At 58.8% G+C, this 14,005-nt stretch overlaps 1 protein-coding gene across 1 annotated transcript; it reads right to left on the bottom strand.

Annotated features, from left to right (window-relative positions):
• Nucleotides 1-82: 82 nt before the first annotated feature.
• Nucleotides 83-13,241, bottom strand: MPND (MPN domain containing). Its single transcript, XM_024207244.3, has 13 exons — nt 13,214-13,241; nt 11,283-11,497; nt 10,391-10,621; nt 9,329-9,488; nt 6,286-6,370; nt 5,612-5,708; nt 4,664-4,736; nt 4,365-4,441; nt 3,954-4,122; nt 3,588-3,658; nt 2,999-3,088; nt 2,009-2,101; nt 83-1,093 (listed from the first exon to the last, which is right to left on the bottom strand). Exons 1-13 carry the CDS (start codon nt 13,239-13,241, stop codon nt 1,007-1,009), a joined length of 1,476 nt encoding a protein of 491 aa, XP_024063012.2. The 3' UTR covers nt 83-1,006.
• Between the last annotated feature and the right edge of the window lie 764 nt (nt 13,242-14,005).

Here is a 14,005-nt window from a genome sequence, read left to right on the forward strand (position 1 = left end):
GGCCTTCTCTTGCGGGGGTCGGGCGGGGGCTCCTTCCCCTACAGCGGTGGAAGTAGCAAGCTGGAAATAGACCCTCCCCTTGGCTAACCACCACGTTACCGGCGCACGAGTTCGGGTGTGTCACCAGTTCCTGTTGTGGCTGGCATTGCTTGGTCCCTGGGGTGAAGATACCCCAAAGGAGCCACAGAGTGAGTGGCCCAGCCAGGCTGACCTTCGGGGCGGTGGGGGAGAGAAAGCTTGCCCTTGTCACCTGTGGCTCGCCAAGGCGGCTGCTTCCAGCACTGACTTCACTCTTCTGTTGAAGAGAACCTCTCGTGGGGACGGGCAGTCACTCTAGCAGCAGGCTGTGCCTTTAAAACCTCCTGGGAGGGCTTGTTCCAGGAAAGAGCAGTCAAGTCTCTTGGCTTTGACTCCAGCTGCTCCTTTTCCCCTGGAAGGGGGGGTGTGGGATTGATCATCACTTAGTCCCAGTAGGCGTGTTCTACGCACACATCTCCAACAGATACAGAGGGGGGTTCCCCAAGCCCCTTTCTCCCTTTTCATGGGTGGGGCGCGGTTCCCTTCTAAGCCACAGGCCCAGAGCTGCTGTCTCACAACACAGGTCAGCAACTTTTTTTTTAATCAGAACTACCCCGTCCACAAATAACTTACACCCGGAGAGAGGCCGCCACCGTCCCCGCTCGTTCGGACCTACACGCTACACCACAAAGTCCTATTACAGGAGTAGCGCTCGCCTAGGCGGTCCACGTAGCCACCAGCGGCAAACGCGCCCGAGCTCCAACGCTGATCCCGTCTGCCTAATGGCTCGAACTCGCAGGCCTTCATTGCTGTGTAACAGCTGCTCGAGGCTTGTAGATCCAACGTCCCTGCTACCACGGATTAATAAGCCCACTCCGCGCTGGGCTCAGACTCAAGTGTCCCCGAGCCCGGGGCTGCCTGGCTGAGCCCCACCTGGTGTAAAGGCACCTGGGTATGAGTTCATTGTAACTCAGGCTCCGGCCTTGCCTCAGCTGCTGTGCTTGAGGAGGCTGTAGATCTGTTCCAGGACGTGGGTGAAGCCCTGATCTTTGGGAGTCCTGGAGGTGAGGGAGCCCTGAAATGGAAACAGCTTCGTTTATCTTTGTTTAGTCTGCAGAAGAGAAGAGTGAGGGGGGATTTGATAGCTGCTTTCAACTACCTGAAAGGGTTCCAGAGAGGATGGATCTAGACTGTTCTCAGTGGTAGCAGATGACAGAACAAGGAGTAATGGTCTCAAGTTGCAGTGAGGTAGGTTTAGGTTGGATATTAGGAAAAACTTTTTCACTAGGAGGGTGGTGAAGCACTGGAATGGGTTCCCTAGGGAGGTGGTGGAATCTCCATCCTTAGAGGTTTCTAAGGTCAGGCTTGACAAAGCCCTGGCTGGGATGATTTAGTTGGGGATTGGTCCTGCTTTGAGCAGGGGGTGGGACTAGATGACCTCCTGAGGTCCCTTCCAACCCTGAGATTCTATCTTCCATCTCAGGGAGGAGCCTAGCTGTACAGAACTACCCACTCTGTGTAGCTGTAACCCATCCCCATAGGACAAACACCTGGTCTCCTAAAAGGGAAGGGAAGAGAATTCTACCCAATGCAGTGGATCTTCACCATGGACAAGCCAGCTCAGTTATCTGCCCCCAGCCACTAGACCTGTTCTCCAGTGACTTTGCTTGAGTAAGGACTGCAGAAGTGGGGCTGGTATAAGCTATTAGACCCCCCCCCCACATGCTCCATCCACATTGCAGGAGTTGTTTCAGTGCAGCTTAATCCTTCAGTGCGAGTCACAGAGAGTACGGCTACAATGAAGAAAACTGATCCAACCTTCCCCAGCCATGGAAGTGCTAATGTAGAGGTGGTAAAAACCCCTCACCTAGCTCAGAGCAAGCCTAGAAAACATGGCAGAAAAAGCCACCTGAATGTCCTCTCCACCATCTTCTCTGCAGGTGGCGTATTATGGGATGGCTTTTCTCCCATTTCAACCCCATTTTCTCACCTTTAGCTTATCTAAGTAAGTCTTCTCCTGGCTCCATATATCTTGAAACTTCACCAGGTCTGGAGCCCCTTTGTAAAACTCAACCAGCAGCATCTGGAGCCGCAAAGGGAAAGGGGAGTCAGCAGAAGCCAAACAATTGCTCAAGTCCCACCGAAAGCGGGACCTGCGCCCTGCGGTTTTGCAGCAGTGGGGGAAGAGCTGTGAGGGGAGAGGATCGGCCTGTCGGCTCCAAGAAACCCTGAGCTTTCTTGTCCCATGTAGAAGGAACGTTGGTGGATTGGTCAAGACCTAGGTCTGGAATCTAGAGAGACTTGGAGGGACGTTAGGCCTCTGACGAGCTGGTTCTAGTGATGGTCTCTGCTTATCCCCCTCTCCAGCTCTTCCTTACTGCTAACAGGAGAGGGGAGTTGGTTTGGGCTGGGGCACAGGCTGCTGCTTGGAACTGTTGACAGGTAATGGATCTGATTCTCACAGCTCACCCACGGGGTGGCTACACCCCAGACCTCCGTACAGGCTCTTTGTCTGCATGTTTCGCCCTGCTCCAAGCCGTGAGATTTTCGCTCTCTGAAAGGGCTCTGAACAAAAGGTTTGAGAGGACTCGCTGGAGGTATGGGGGAGAGCCTGGTGGCGCTGCTTCGTCTGGCTAAAGACAACAGACATGGGTATGCGTGTGTCACCCCAGAGCCCTTTTCCTGAGCCACCCTCCCCACGCCCGCCCGTCGGTGGAGATGAGGCTTCGTTCACCATCCGAGGCAGCTCTCAACCCTGGGGTGGCTGCATTTCACAGGCAGGCGAAGCAACAGAACCAACTGGTATGATGGGGAAGGAGACATGAAGGTCCTACGGGGGAGAGGTGCTCTACACACGTAGCATGAAGTTACTGAGACCAGCCTAGGACTGCTAGATACTCCCAGGTGTGTGTGTGTGTTGGGGGAGAGTCTTCCACGCAGCCCCTGCTCGGGTTCCCCTCCCCCCAAGTAGGGATCTCACCATCTCATGGAGGACATCATTGGTGAGAAACCCGTCCTGCACGTAGGTGACCTCCACTTCCATGGGGATGCCGTAATCGTTGGGCCTTTGCTGCAAGAGGAAAGGAGGCAAAGTGGTTTCCAGCCGGGCACGGCCTTGGGTTCCGCAGGACGAGCTGGGAGCTTCCCAGGCCCGGCTGGTGCGCCAGCGTGAACTCAGCCCAGCCTCAGGCAAGGGCCAGTTTGGGGCCGAGGCACACGCGGGATTGGCGGTGTTACGGCCCAAGTGTCAGGAAAAGGCCTTTTCCTGGCCACGGCTCCCTGAGGGCCCAGGATATTTATCCAGGGCAGAGAGGGGTCCGACCGCTTCTCCGGCTGGAGAGACTGGGTCCTGCCCCACGCCCCAGCAGGGGCCCCGATCCAGTAGCCCCCAGCAGCCCAGGGTCTGCTCCTTCGGCGAACACCCCTGCGCCATGGGAACCAGCAGAGGGCTATGTCTGCCATTGCCGGGAACCCGTGCGGAGAGCCGGCAGCAGGCTACATGGCCCAGAGAGCCAGTGGGAGCAGGGACGGAGGCTCCAGGCCTGGCCCTGGCGCCGTGTGGAACTCACCTCCGGAGGTGGCATGACCCAGAAGGGCGAGATTTTGGACTCCACACCTTGGTTGCCGTGATAGTATGGTGCTGTGGGGAGAGAGCGCCAGGGGTTGGACTGAGGGCAGGGTTACCACCCTCCGCAGCCCAGCCTGCCCGCCCAGGGCCCGAACTGCAGCTCCCCGGAGCGCCGGGAGGTGGTTTGAATGAGACCGCGCGGCATCGGACTGCAGTCCAGCCCCCACCCCGCTGGGTTCGCATCCCGCCGCCCTGCACCAGGGGGCTCCAGAATCAAGCTGCCGGACGGTGCCCCAGGGCGGGGAGCTGGGTCCCCAGCTGGTTGTGCTGAAGGACGGGGTCCCAGGCCCCCCCACCCGGCCCTTACCGCAGATGAGAGCCAGGCAGGGCTGGAAGCGGTTGTTGCTCCCCTGCAGCTTGAGCTGGTAATCCATCTGGGCGTCGATGTCCTGCAGCGAGGGGAGGGCGTGGCTGAAGGGGTGGCTGTGGTACCAGCCCACCAGCGCCAGCCCCCGCATGAAGAGGTTCTGGCAGATCTGAGGCACGGGCACAGAGAAGAGGGAGGAGCCATTAGCGGTCGTCTGGGATCACCGTGCTCCTCAGAGCCCTCCCTCGAGCCCGGAGAACACCCCAGCGCTGCAGGGCAGGTCTGTGGGTGAGGGGCGGGGTTGCCACGCAGCCAGGGGACAATGGGGTTGGATTGTGAGCCCAGTGGCTTTCTCAGGGAGATGGCGCAGGCCGCGGCCAGCTAATGCCCCCCTCCCCCCACATCCGTTACCTCCTCCTCAACGGTGGCTGCCGATTCGGCGTCTCCGAGGCGCGTCCGGCAGGGGAACGCTCGCAGCACCGTCAGCACTGCAAGAAACGCTAGGCGTCAGCTCGGCCCAGCCGGTCACGCACTCCAACCAGCCGAGAAAAGCTGGTTAGAGCTAACGCCCCCAGCCTGGGAGCCCCTGGGGGCTGAACCCCGGGCCCAAACGGGGGCCTGGCACCTCAGGCCCGAGGCAGCCTAGGAAGGGCCTGGCGCGGCCATGACAGCCCCAGTGAAATGAATTCCAAATCTCGGCCTGTACCTACCCTGGCTGCTGGTGTCCCACCTGCCTCCCAGGTAGCCAACCACCTCGCTCCTCGTTAGGTGGCTGTGAAAGTCCTAAAGAGGGAACGGGGGAGAGTTTAAAACAAGGGCAGTTCCCACCCGCCCTCCCTCTGGTCCCACCCCTCTGCAACCCTCTCCCCCACACCCCTCCCATCACCCCGTACCCCTCCCCTCGGTTCCCACCACCCTGCATCCAAAGGCACTGCACCCCCCTTCCCTGTGAGCTTTCACCAGGAGGTGACTGGGTGACATCCCAGCCCTGAGTCTGCGGGTGTCAAACCCTCGGTTTAACATGTCTCCCTGGGCCACGCGGATCTGTGATTTCCCCCCCACACACACACACACGTTCCTTGGGAGCTGCCCGTCCGGCCGAGGCAACATTAATACAACATGGTGCAGCCCCAGGGTCTTGCTTTGATCCTGAAGGACTCTCAGGCCACTACAAGTTGATGTGGCCTGCAGGAGATGGGGTGCACAAAGGCTGGCCACCCTTTTGTGGGGAGATCATTTTCTGTAGTCTCTGACGAAGTTCCCAGCCTGCGAAGTCTCTCGGTCACAGGCACGGCACGTGGCTGTCTGCCTTCACCACAACAGCTCGGATTTTTTTGCCACATTTCTCCTGGCAACCAGCAAATCCTTCAGCGGGGCCCATTATTCACCCATCATCCGTCTCCTCCCTTAAACTGCCCCTACTACGGTTAGTGATCGGACTGTGTGCGGCAGCCGTTCCAGCCTGGGCAACGGCGGGGATGCTCTAGGCAGAGGCCAATGGGAGTTTCCATCAGCTGGTGGTGCCCCTCTCTGCCCGCTGGCTGTGGGTGCCACCAGACACAGGGATGCAGGCAATTGCGTGAGCCTGGCCTAGCCTACCAGGTCCACGCTGGAGGGAGCGTTCCAGGGATGGGGGGCACGGGGGGGCTGGTACGTACCAGCAGCAGCAGGACGTTACTGGAGATGGCCACGTTGAACGGCTGGAACTTGTTGATTGCTGCAAAGGAGGTCACTTCCACCAGGGTGTGTGGGTTCCTGGAACAGAGGAGCCCCGTTCTCCAACACGCATCCCCAAATCCCAGCCTGCGCTGACCTGACACCCCCCAGGGTTTGCCTCTTCTGAACCCCAGCACGCTGGGCCGAGGACCAGGAGAGTTGGGGGCGGGGGAGTAGCCTTTTGCCCTGTGGGAGAGTCAGGCTCTCTCCCCGGGGCTGGGCTCACCGGGACAGACAGGGAGAAGAGGACGATGCTGGAGCTGAATCGTCAGGGGAGCGACAGGTGGGGACTAGGTTGGATTCGGGCCGATTGTCCCGTTCTGCTCCCAGGGAGCATTGACAGAGCTGTGTGCTGGGGGGCAAGCCCAGGACTGGACTAGCAGAGGTGCTGCGGGACGGGATGGAGGGATGCTGCTGACCTGCGCAGCGGCCTCAGAAGTAGAATGGCAGGGGGCGCTGCCATGGAAGGGCAGAGCTTTAGGAGCGGAGCAGCAGGGGGCGCTGCAGGTCAGGATGGGAGGGGCGTGTTGGCATTGACAGAAGGACTAGCTCTCCTGAGAACTTTGCCAACAGCTGGGCAGAGGACGCTGGGAAGGGAGCTGCAGTGGGGCGCTACCTGGCAGAGTCCCGGCTTCCCAGCGTGCAGTAACGGACCGGAGTGCGGTTCTTGCTCTCCAGTCTCTTCCCATGGGGCCCGTTATCTGCAAAGACAAAAAGACCGGTCCCCACTCGGTCCGATTCGCACCCTGGCCCCTTTAGGACACACCCAGGGAAGGGAAGGCAGGGAGAGAATGTTGGTGGAGACAAGTTCCCAGGGATTCATCTCACTTCCTGTGCAAACCTCCAGCCCGAATTAACCGTTCGTTTACATCTGCTGTCCTGATTTGCTGATCTCCAGCTGAAGGGGACGCTGTCAGGTTAAAAATCAAACCAGGGAGGCAGTGTGGCCTAGTAGACAGAGCAGTAGACTGGGACTCAGGGGACCTGGGGTCTGATTCTGGTTCTGCCACTAGCCTGTGCATGACCTTGGGCATGTCACGTCCCCTCTCTGTGCCTCAGTTTCTCCATCTGTACAATGGGAATCATGATGCTGATTTTTTTAAAGTGCTTTGAGATTGACTGATGAATAATGATAGATAAGAACTAGGGATTATTATTAACAACAACAAATAACCCATTTCCTCCTCTATGTGACCACCTGAGATCACTACAACAGGACAAACAGCCCATTAGACAGGATAAAATTGTATATAACTTTCATGCTTCAGGGCATAAGCAAACCACTGCCTGCCTGGGGTCAGGAAGAAACCTCTCCTAAGGGCAGGTTCTCCTGTAACTGCCCTTTGCAGCATTCCTCATCTCTTCCTCTGAAGCATCTGGTGCTGCCACTGTCCCATTTGCTGCCAGCACGTTCACTCTGCTTGTGTGGTGTTATTTATGATTTGTATTGCGGTAGTGCCTAGGTGCCCCAATCATGGGCCACCGTGCTAGGTGTTTCCCTACCCCCCCTACCCTTTGTCTGCTCTGCCTGTTTACACTGTAAGCTGTCCAAGGCAGGGGCTGTCTACTGCTCTGTGTCTGTGCAGCGCCTAGCGCAGTGGGGCCCTGGTCTTGGCTAGTCCTGACACACTGCCATAAAAAAACAATTCAGTTGAAGAAAAGGCAGGACGCTGGACTTGTTGGAGTCACCAGTCCGACCCAGGATAGCAATTCCTATACTCCTGAAGAAGTTTTAAAAATCCAGTTGGCTCCGCGCTATTGGTGCTGATTGTTTAACTTCTGCGGTTCTCTCCGCCTACAGCAGGGGTGAGCAAACTATGGCCCACAGGCTGGATCCGGCCCGCCAGCCGTTTTAAGCCAGCCCTTGAGCTCCCGCTGGGGAGCTGGGTCTGGGGCTTGCCCCGCTCCGGCACTCCAGCCGGTGCGCAGGGTCGGGGGCTGCTCCATGGAGCTCCCGGAAGCAGCGGCCTGGCCCTGCTCTGGCTCCTATGCGTAGGGGCAGCCAGGGGGTGCCGCTCTGCACGCTGCCCCCACCCCAAGCACCGCCCCCGCAGCTCCCATTGGCCGGGAACCGCAGCCAATGGGAGCTTCAGGGGTGGTGCCTGCAGACGGGAGGCGGAGGGGGGACATGCTGCTGCTTCCGGGAGCAGCTTGAAGTAAGCGCCACCTGGAGCCTGCACCCGAGCCTCTCTCCACGCCCCTGCCCCAGCCCTAATCCCCCTCCTGCCCTCTGAACCCCTCAGTCCCAGCCCAGAGCACCCTCCTGCACCCCAAACTCCTCATCCCCAACCCCACCCCAGAGCCCACACCCTCAGCTGGAGCCCTCCCCCCTTCCCCCACACCCTAGCCCGGAGCCCCCCTCCTGCACCCTGAACTCATTTCTGGCCCCACCCCAGAGCCCGCACCCCCAACCAGAGCCCTCACTCCCTCCCACACCCCAACCCCAATTTTCTGAGCATTCATGGCCCGCCATACAATTTCTATTCCCAGATGTGGCCCTCAGGCCAAAAAGTTTGCCCACCCCGGCCTAGAGGACGAACACAGAGGTGTCAGTTTCATTTGTGTTTCTGGTCAGTTTCACTTGCGGCACAGAGGCAGGGCTGTAACCTTGGAGCCCGCGAACGCTGCCGGAGAAGTCTCATCAACCGCTTCCTTTAGAACCGAAATCTCATCGAGACGGTGTCAACTCAACCTGCTGTGAACTCGGGGCCGAAGCGGAGCTGGCAGCGACCCTTAAACCAAACCCCCCGGCCGCCAGATCCAAAGTCTGGCAACAGCCTCAGAGTTGCACCGAGCTGTGGGAGCTGCACCCCAAGGCTGGCATGCAGCATTCCCGCCCTTTGCCAGCGTGTGTCAATAATGCTGCTGGCAGGAAGATGGGGCCCCAGGAGGCGCAGGGCAATGGAGAGTCTATGGCTACGTCTTCGCTGCAAAAGAACAGGGGCGTTTATCCGCTGAGTTAGCTAACTGGAGCTAAGGGTACGTCTACACTGCAAGCGGGAGGGGCGTGTAGATGTACTCCACTCGCTTGGCGTTCGCTAGATGCAAGCTAGCTCAAGTAACAACAGCGGCAAAGCTGCAGCCGCACAGACAGGGGCCACTCCAGTATGTAACCAGGGTCTAGGCGGGCGGGGCTAGCCCGTGCAGCTGCCCGGCCTTCACTGCTGCTGTCATTCAAGCTAACTCCATCAACACTAGCTCAGGTAGGTCTACACAGGCTGCAATCAGACCTCCCGACTGCAGTGCAGACAGACCCGAAAATCCTCAAGGCTCCGTCGTTTTTCACCTCCGTGTAGCTGGTGGAGGCCAACCCCAGGGAGAGGGGCCTAGGGTTGGCCTGGACCAGTGACAGCGAGGTAAAAACTACCTGTACCTCCTCTCTGCTAGACTTGGAGCTCGCCAACACCGTGTTAAAACCGCCTGTGTTTTGCAGCGAGGAGGCAGGGGCTGCGGAGGGGAAGGCTCTCGCACCCGGTGCCGAGGCAGGGACGCCGGTGCTAGATGGGCAGAGGAATCGGGGAAAGGATGACGCGAGATGCAAAGTCTAAGAATTACCCTGGTCAGTCCAAATCCCGCCCTTTAGACGCCTGCCATGGATCGGAGCAGACCAGATTCCAGACCCCCCCACCCCCAGCAGGGAGCCTTTAACCCAGCGTTACCAGCGTTGTGTGGCTCCACCAGGCTCTTGCTTTGGTGCTTTCTGCTTTTCTCCTCCAGTTTCTTGCCAAGCCCAGGCTCCGAGATGGCGATTTTACCTTCCCTGGCCTCGTCCTCGTCCTCCTCGACCAGTTCCTCCTCCTCCCCTTCACTCACCAAACTCTGCAGGGTGGGGAGGGAGAGAGGAGGGGACGTGGCAGGACAAACAGGCGCCCCGTCACCGCCCATCCCATCCCAGACCCCCCAGGATTCCTGTGCCCCTGGGTCCAGCTCTCTGCCCCCTGCAAATGGACATTTTGCAGGGGCAGAGCCTCATGGGCACCCTCTGCTGGCACAATGACACCAAGAAGCAACTCCCCCCAGCACCCACATGGGGTCTGATCCTAGCTGAATGCCTGCCAGTCTCGGGCCCGTCTCGGGCGAATAAGGTCCAGCCGGGAGACTCCCAGCCTCCCTCCTGCTCTGCTGGGGTTCAGAGCTCAGCTGCTCTCACGAAAATCCTTCCCCAGGTTAATCGTCCTCCCTGGCAAAAACTGACCCCTTATTTCCAGTCTGAACGTGTCTAGCTTCAACTTCCAGCCAGGCTCTGGGTCAGCCCTTTCTCAGCTCGACTGAAGAGCCTGTTAGTAAATACTCGTTCCCCAGGTAGGTTCCTATAGGTACGAACTCCATTAGGTGTCGTGACGCTGAGCACGGCCGCGCCGAGGCCCCTTTAAAAACCTAGAGAGACAAGGTGGGGGGAGGTCACATCTTTTATTGGCCCAACTTCTGTGGGTGAAGGAGACCAGCTTTCCAGCCACACCGCGCTCTCCCTCAGGTCTGGCTCTGTGTAAACGCGGAAGCGCGTCTCTTTCGCCGTGAGGAGCTGGTCCAATAACGTTACCCCCCACACACCTCGTCTCGAATATCCTGGGGCCAACCCAGCTACAACAACACTTGAAAAGCTTGGGAGTGAGTGCCCCTCTTTGCAGCAACGGGGTATAACAGCCCCACAGAGACGTTCCTGCTGACTAAGCTCCCTCAGGGCTCTGGAGACAAACAAGGGAGGGGGGCGCCGGGCTCACCTCCTCGGCCGCGGGGGCATTGGGCTGGTGCTTCTTCAGCCAGGCCGCCTTGCACTGGTCCAGCTTCTGCCCCTTGTACCTCACCGAGGCCCAGCCGCAGCCCGATTTCTTCGCCGGGTTCACCAGCTTCTTGCAGTATGTGGCCCAGGCGCTGGGCGAATTGAACACCTGCCCCGTCTCCTGCCAGGTGATCTTCCCGTCGGGCAGCAAGTCCCCTAGGAACTTCTTCCCCTGGGAGAGCAGGAGGGAAGCAGCAGGCTCCGTTAACACAATGACACGGGGAGGAACCCGCTGGGGAAGGCCCAGTGAGAAGGGGGGGGGATTCACCTGTCATCAGAGGTGCCCCGAGCTTTGCCCCTTAAGAGGGTGTGCAGGCACCTACCCAGGAGTCCTGCTCTCCACTGACTCTCAGACACGACTCGGCGAGCGGCAGGCGCTCCCCTCCCCGCCACTCACTGGGCTTGGTACAGGAGCAAATGGCTCCCGGGCCGAATTCACCAGCCCCCCAAAACCCGCTCTGGCCCCTGAAGTGGATCCAGGCAAGACCCAGGCCTGGGGGGCGTGAAGGGGGCTCAGTGCAGTGGTGGGGAACCAGGAGCCCGCACGTGGGGAAGAAGCTGGAGTCGAGGGGGCGGGGAACAGGATGGCGAGGCAAGGAGGAGTCTGTCTGAGAAGCAGGAGGAAGATCAGAAAGCCTCCCCCCCCGGGTTGTGGTGCTTCCTGTTTGGGGCTAGTCAACCTCTGCTCAGCCCTATGGCTGCAGGCTGGGCCCCAGCATCTCAGTCACCATTAAAGAGGCTGTTCTGGAGCCGTGGGCACCCCCAGTCCCCCGGGGAGCACCAGGACCGCACCAGCGGTGAAGGAGCACCAGCCCAGTGCACTCTGCCCTCACCAGGTAGTAGATGGAGAGCACGCCCTCCCCCGGCTCGATCAGGCCGTCCTTCAGCAGCACCCGCAGCGTGATGCCGCGCCGGGTGAGGATGCAGCTGCGCCCCCCCGGGGCCGGCTTCCCGGCGCTTTCGTTCTCAGGGTCTTCCACGCTCGTCTCCAGCTCCTCCTCGTCCTCTTCCAGACACTCCTCCGCTCCGGGGGAATCGGCATCCAGAGCTGGGAAACAAACACCACAGCCTGACCTGGGGAAGTGGGAGTCAGGACTCCTGGGTTCCATCCCCAGCTCCAGAAAAGAGCATGGTCTATGGGCCACAGCAGGGGACGAGGAGTCAGGAGTCGTGAGTTCTATTTCCTGCTTCGGAGGGGAGTGATGTCTAGTGGTTAGGGCAGGGGACTGGGAATCAGGACTCCTCAGTTTTCTTCCTGGCTCTGAGAAAGGAGTGAGATCTATCCACTAAAACCCCATCTCTAAGTGTCATTGCTAGTGGTTAGAGCAAGGACCTGAGGGCCACAGAGCCCTAGTCTCACTCCAGAGTTCACCACCTGTGTGATGTCGGACGAGCCGCTTCCCCGTTCTGTGCCTCAGTTTCCCCCTCTAAACTGAGGATGATAATGCTGATCTACTTAACAAGGGGCTGGGAAGCCTGAACTCACTCAAGCTTGCAAAGTGCTTTGAGATCCTCAGCTAGGTGGGGTATGGAATGGTGCAGGATCAGTATAATTAATAGCTCATGAGAATAAACCAATGAGTCTATTAAAGGGTCACTGTTGAAAACCCCAAACATAGAATTGGCTTTACCCGAGATCTTAACAACCTGGGCGATTTTTAAAACTAAAAAAGAAATGTTACGGCCTAAATTTTCAGCAGGGACTAGTGATTTAGCACGCCCATCTTCAGGACCCTTACAGGGGGCTGAGGGGTGGGCATGCAGCACCTCCTGGAAATCAGCCCCTTCTGAAGGGTCTCAAATCAGGGGCCCCAAAATCCCTTGTCACCTTTGAAAATTTGGCCCCCCAAACTGCTCTTCACTATAAAGTCCCAAAAAAGGAGGAGGAGGGGGTTAGGCAGCCCCCTGGCTCTGCAAACGCCTGCTGGGAGACCCTGGGCAAGTCACTGCCACCCTGTGCCTCAGTTTCCCCATCTGTACAATAGGGCTCATGCTGCTGCCGCCCTCCTTTGTAAATTGCTTTTAAGGTCAACAGATGGAAAGGCCCATAGAGGAGCTAGGGATGATCATTATTATCTTTATCATAAAACCAACAGGCTAGTTTAGTGCCACCTTAAGTGACTCGCTCAAGGAGTGTGTGGGCGGGGCCAGGAATTGAACCCAGGTTTCGAGGACCCAGCCCAGTGCTTGACGCTAGCTCCTACCCTCCCCTGACCTGGGTGGGGCGCTGCTGATCTTCCTCCCCGAGGAGCTGGCCCCCTATCGTTTAGTTCTCTGGGTGCTTCTAGCCCAAGGAGATTGAAAGCCAGGCGTAAAAAAATAAATAAGAGGCAACGTGGCAGCTGGTCAATATACAGCACTTTTTCACTAGTACCAGGACAAGCCTCTTTTAGAAGGAAAAAAGAAAACCAGGTAGCCGCTGTTCGGACTACCAGGCACTCTCCGCCACCCCATAGCCCAGAGTCCTAGTTATGCCGATTGGACCCTTGTCACCCTCCCACACCCTGCCAAAGTGTCCCTGCTCGGACCCCTGGGGGAGGAGCCGGAGCCGGATGACCCACCAGCCAAAGGCACCGACCACCTGCTTTTCTGAATGGCTGGCAGGTGTGTTGTGTGGGTTAGCTAGGGAGAATCCTCCCCCCACCCCCCAGGGAGTTGGCTAAGTGGCCCCTGGCTCCCTGCCCGAGCACAGAGAGCAGGTGTGTGTGCGTGCGTGGGTGGGCGGGGCCCTGCCTGCCAGGTGGGTCCTGGTCGTACGACTCACGCAAAGCGGGGATCGGCACAGAAACCATCCCAGCTCACGGCTGCACAGAGCCCTTTGCTTGAACCGCTTGCCAGCTGGGTTTGCCTGTCCCAACAGCCCAGCCTCCCTCTTAGAGCCGAGCTCAAACTGCCTGAGAATCCTGGTTTGAATTCGAAGGTGAGTTCTGAAGCAGTCGCCTTCGGTCCCTTTCCCGGTCACACACGAGGACCGCCAAGTGCCAGAGCGTCCCCGGGGCACATCCCTCCAAAAGCCAGTTTGGAGCCTGAATATTCACCCAGACCAAATTCTAAACGGCCCGTTCGAGAATAAAATTTCCAGCCAGTCACCTAAAGCGCCCAATCAAGGACCAGCAACGCTACCATGTGACCCGGCTAATCCCACAGGGCACGAATGGGGGCTATCGGGCACGTGCTGGGCCTGGGAGGAGGCGATCCACGAAGAATCTGCAAGATGGAACAAATCGGAGAATTTCACGGGCAATTCGCAAGCTGGACAAAGGGGGCAACATCTGCTCGGGTCAGCATTCGGTGCCCATTGCTGGCTCTGATCGCCCGCCTTCTTCACTAGCCCGGGGGCTCCAGCCTCTCAGAGAGGCCACAGTCAATGGTTGACCGATTTGCCTAGGCTCCAAGCGGGTGGAGCTCTGAGCCTGGCTAGGGCTGCCACATCCCAGCAGGCAACAGAGCCGCCCGAGCTACAACAGGTTACCAGTGGGGGGTGCTGCCGAGCTGCTGCCGCAGGGATGGGACAGAAGCTGCTCCCGGGACCGCAGCGCAAGGGGATGGGAGGCGG

The sequence above is a fragment of the Terrapene carolina genome, unplaced genomic scaffold (genome assembly GCF_002925995.2).
Source record: "Terrapene carolina triunguis isolate 2854851 unplaced genomic scaffold, T_m_triunguis-2.0 Scaffold194, whole genome shotgun sequence".
NCBI classification, from domain to species: Eukaryota; Metazoa; Chordata; order Testudines; family Emydidae; genus Terrapene; species Terrapene triunguis.